Source organism: Chiloscyllium plagiosum, unplaced genomic scaffold (assembly GCF_004010195.1).
Source record: "Chiloscyllium plagiosum isolate BGI_BamShark_2017 unplaced genomic scaffold, ASM401019v2 scaf_14100, whole genome shotgun sequence".
NCBI classification, from domain to species: domain Eukaryota; kingdom Metazoa; phylum Chordata; class Chondrichthyes; order Orectolobiformes; family Hemiscylliidae; genus Chiloscyllium; species Chiloscyllium plagiosum.
The window spans coordinates 24,474-29,440 of record NW_025213150.1 but is presented as its reverse complement, the minus strand read 5'-3'; the positions used below and the strand labels follow the sequence as shown (position 1 = coordinate 29,440).

Below are 4,967 nucleotides of genomic sequence, written 5' to 3'. Positions count from 1 at the left end.
GTGGTTGACTTTAAACTAGCCTAGCAAGCTACTCAGGTGACTGGGGCGGACAATCAAATGCAGGCCTTGCCACCCCAAGCTTGAATAAATTTGAAACGTTCACTCCATCTACTGACACTGCATGATGGAAAGAGTGTTCATCACCTACAAGGTGCACTGCAGTGACTCACTAAGACCCCCGAGGGGGAGTAGGTTCTAGCCCTGTGGCCTCTGCTGCCCTGAGGGATAAGGATAGCACATACATGGGAACACCACCATCACCTGCAAATCCCCCTCCAGGCCACTCAATATCCTGACTTGGAAATATATCGTTGTTGGGGTGGTATGGTGGCTCAGTGGTTAGCGCTGCTGCCTCACAGCGCCAGGGACCCGGGTTCGATTCCAGCCTCGATCTCTGTGGAGTCTGCACATTCTCCCCGTGTCTGCGTGGGTTTCCTCCCTCAGTCCAAGGATGTGCAGGTTAGGGTGAATTGGCTGTGCTTAATTGTCCCATAGTGTTCAGGGGTGTGTAGGTTAGGTGTATTAGTCAGGGGTAAATGTAGAGTAATAGGCTAGGGGGATGGTGTGGAGGGTTGGTGTGGACTTGTTGGGCCGAAGGGCCTTTTTCCACACTGTAGGGATTCTGTGTTCCTTCACTGTCACTGGGACAAAGTCTTGGAAACCCCTTCCTACCACAGCACTGGGTGCATACGGACAGCCCCCCCACCACCTTGTCCTGGGGCAACAAGGGGTTAGCAGTCGGGACGCACACATCTGATGAATGAATAATTAAGAAGTATTCACACATATGCATATGGGTCAAACGCAGGCAAATGGGACTAGTTCAATGTGGGAAAGCTGCTCAGCTGGACGAGTTGGACTGAAGGGGATAGTAAGGACTGTAGATGCTGGAAGTCAGAGTCGATTAAAACGGGGGGAGGGAAAGGCACAGGCAGAGGAGCAGGAGAGTCGACATTTCGGGTTGGGAGCTTACATCCGGACTGAAGGGTCTGTTTCCCCGCTGTATGACTCAATGTCATTGGTGTGGGATGGACTTGAAGGGCTGAATGGCCTGCTGTGCTACAAATGACTCTAGCAGCCCTGTGCCAACTGCACGGAATAGATTCTCAACTTGGTGAGGAAGGGAAACGTTCCTGGTGTAGCAGATCCGGGACATGAACAAGATTTAAAAAAAAAACCAAACTTGAGAGCTCACATTGACAGGGGAGTGCAGACAGAGGCCAGGAGATCACACAATGATTGCGTTAGACCATAGATGCGGCTGGGATGCTGAGTGTAGTTTTGGACCCTTACCACGGGAGGGATAAACAGCTTCAGGAACAAGCACAGCACGGGGGTGGGGGGGGGAGGGGGAGTTTCTTTCAGAGATGTTCAACATGATGAAGGTTGTGGCACAACAGGAAAGTGACGGTTTCAGGCTGGGGATTTAGCAGTTAATCCAACCTGCTCCTGCACTGAAGAACTGATCATCTTTCGAATATGATCTTAAACCCAGGACCCTCCTTCCCTCTCAGCACACAGCACCATTTCTAAAAACAGCGAGGGAGGGCTCCTGCTAAACCAGCATTACTTCAACACAGGTAATTAACTTTCTACCTAAAACGTCTTTGTTTCCATACACCAGGGAGTTGACCACATTGTACAGTAACACATTGGTGTGCAAAACCACTCAAACACAACACACTTTATTTACAGACGGTAACTTATACAGACACACACAAATATAGATAAACGCACCCGAGCGCAGACAGAAAAGCATGCACACAGACAGATAAAAACACACAGGTCTCAATGCACAGACAGACATAGACAGATGTACAAGCACAGACACTGATAAGCACAGGCAGATATAAACAGTCAGACAAAGGCAAATAGGGACAGATATCCACAGAGTCACAAGATACTCACAGAGACAAACACAAGCCAACACGCACAGTCAGACACAGGTAGATGCCCATATAGGCAAACCTACAAATGGAGACTGAGAAAGGCTGGTGGGGGGGAGGCTGGGGAAGAGAGAGAAAGAGAGAGAGAGGGAGAGACACACACACACACACACACACAGGCATAGAGACGCTCTCACACACACACAGGTATAGAGACGCTCTCACATACACACTCTCTCACACACACACACAAACAGGCATAGAGACGCTCACACAGCCACTTACTGAGACTCCATCAAAGGAGGAGGAATTCATAGCTTTGTAAAGCTCATCAGTGATGGCCCTGTTCTGACTGTGATAGTTGAACTGATCCAAGCGCATCTGCTTCTTCTCCAGCTCCTGAGCCGTTTTGTTCAGGGCCAGGGCCAGTGCCCAGATGGCATCGTATGCCAAGGGTGCCTCCTGGTAGCCCCCAGTCTCCTCCGGTGATTTCTTGATCACTGTCTGCAGTTTCTCCAAGAACTCCTGCGAGGTCTGTGCGGGATAAGGTGCACGGGTTACGTCGCACAGGACCCAACATCATCACCGAGCAAGTTCTCATCCCTGTCCACAAGTTACGCCACAGCCTCACCACACCATGTCTCTGAAATCCTCTCCTGCAACCTCTGAACTACCCAGATTCCTCTAACCATGGACTTTTTCTCATCCCCAGTTTTAATCGCTCTGTTATTGGTGGTTGTGCCCTCAGCTGTGGGCTCGGAAATTCCCTCCAGAAACCTCTTCACCTTTCTGCCTCTCTCTCTCTCTTGTCTGTTAAGAGGCTCCTGAGAATGTTTGGTCACCTTTCCCAATACAATTCACGAGTTCTTTTCCCCAGGGTAGGGGAAAGGAGCGATGGGTCTGTTTCTGTGCTGTGTACATCTCTGCGAGTCTGTGCCATCTTTGCATGGCCCAGGGTCAGACTTACTGTTAGAATGTCCATGTCAAACACCTTGGGATCTTTTGTTATAGAGTCATAGAGGTGTACAGCATGGAAACAGACCCTTCGGTCCAACCCATCCATGCCAACCAGGTATCCCAACCCAATCTAGTCCCATTTCCCAGCACGCGGCCCATATCCCTCCAAACCCTTCCTATTCATATACCCACCCAGATATCTTTTAAATGTTGCAATTGTACCAGCCTCCACCACTTCCTCTGGCAGCTCATTCCAAACACGTACCACCCTCTACGTGAAAAAGTTGCCCCTTAGGTCCCTTTTATATCTTTCCCCTCTCACCCTAAACCTATGCCCTCTAGTTCTGGACTCCCCCACCCTAGGGAAAAGATCTTGTCTATTCACCTTATCCATGCCCCTCGTGATCTTATAAATCTCAATAAGGTCACCCACCAGCCTCCGATGCTCCAGGGAAAACAGCCCCAGCCTGTTCAGCCTCTCCCTGTAGCTCAAACCCTCCAACCCTGGCCACATCTTTGTACATCTTTTCTGAACCCTTTCAAGTTTCTCAACAGCCTTCCTATAGGAGAGAGACTGGAATTGCATGAAATATTCCAAAAGTGGCCGAACCAATGTCCTGTACAGCTGCAACATGACCTCCCAATTCCTACACTCAAAGCACTGACCAAAATGTTAAAGATTAGTTCTGAAATAGAGTCACTGGACTTGAAACCTCATTAACTCTGCTTTCTCTCCACAGATGCCACCAGACCTGCTGAGTTTCTCTAGCAATTCCTGTTTTTGTTGCTTGCGGACAATAGGGAGGTAGGTGGTGGTGAAGTGGTAATCTCACTGGGCTAGTAACCCTGACTTTCAGGCTAATGCTCTGGGGATTTGGGTTCAAATCCTAACTAGGTCACACTTCAAATACAATTTGGAAAGCTGACCTCAGTGAAAGGGACGCTGAAACTATTGTTGGTTGTTGTAAAACACCATCTGCTTCACAGGGAATCTGCTGTCATTACCTGGTCTGGCCTAGCTGTGATTCCAGATCCACCTCCCGGTCGTCGTTTCTCTCCAGTCCAAGTCATCACTCACTTTCACTCCCTCCCACCTTTGTAACATGCCAACACTCTGCTATGTGTCTGAGAACATTTCTCACACAAGAGGGGGGCAATAACTTTGCTGTCACACCACGCAAGTAACTGCATCCACAGCAAAGAGAGCTAGTGGGGTTCACATCAGAATGCCCCACTGAGCGCTGCAACATTTCATTATTCCATGTGCCAATCTACAAACTGCGCTCCCTAAGACAAAGACAAAAGAAAATTTACAGCCAATGGAACAGGCCCGTCGGCCCTCCAAGCCTGAGCCGTTCCAAACCCACTGTCTCAACCTAACGCCCAATTCCTAATCATCTGTAGCTCTCTGCTCCCCACCTACTCATGCATCTGTCTAGACTCACCTTAAATGAATCTACCGTGTCTGCCTCTACCACCTCTTGGGCAACATGTTCCAAATGCCCACCACCCTCTGTGTGAAGTACTTGCCGTGTGTATCCCCCTTAAACTTTCCACCTCTCACCTCTGACCTCTCGTTATTGAATCCTACACTCTGGGAAAAAGCTTACCTCTGACCACCCTGTCTATACCCTTCATGATTTTGTCGACCTGAATCAGGTCCCCCCTCAGTCTCCTTTATTCTAATGAAAACAATCCTAACCTACTCAACCTCTCTTCATAGCTAGCACCTTCCACCCCAGGCAACATCCTCGTAAACCTTCTCTGCGCCCTCTCCAAAGCGTCCACATCCTTTTGGATATATTGACCATTAGCTCTCAAACCTCGGGGTCCCAGTAGACTAACTGGGTCGAACACTGACTGCAACCTTACCTCCCAAGCACACACACTTCTGCTTTGGACCGATAGGGCTAATACTTCATTGCCACCAATTCCAATTCCTGCAACACCACTACCCCATCCCTTCCCTTCCACCGAACACCAAAACCATGCCACCAACAACATCACTTCCTCCCCAACGCCATTACTGCCTCCTCCACCATCACCCCCTCCTCCACCAATGGACTCTCCTGTTCCCTAGATGCTGCCTGACCTGCTGCGCTTTTCCAGCAACACATTTCCATC

The 4,967-nt window shown here is 49.4% G+C and overlaps 1 protein-coding gene across 1 annotated transcript in view; it reads right to left on the bottom strand.

Annotated features, from left to right (window-relative positions):
• Positions 1–2,171: 2,171 nt before the first annotated feature.
• Positions 2,172–4,967, bottom strand: part of LOC122547556 (gamma-aminobutyric acid type B receptor subunit 1-like) — a gene marked incomplete at both ends in the record, with an annotated part of 6,451 nt that continues 3,655 nt past the window's right edge. Inside the window, one exon of the mRNA XM_043686175.1 lies at positions 2,172–2,420. Coding sequence (XP_043542110.1) covers positions 2,172–2,420 — 249 coding nt within the window. The remainder of the gene's footprint in view (positions 2,421–4,967) is intronic.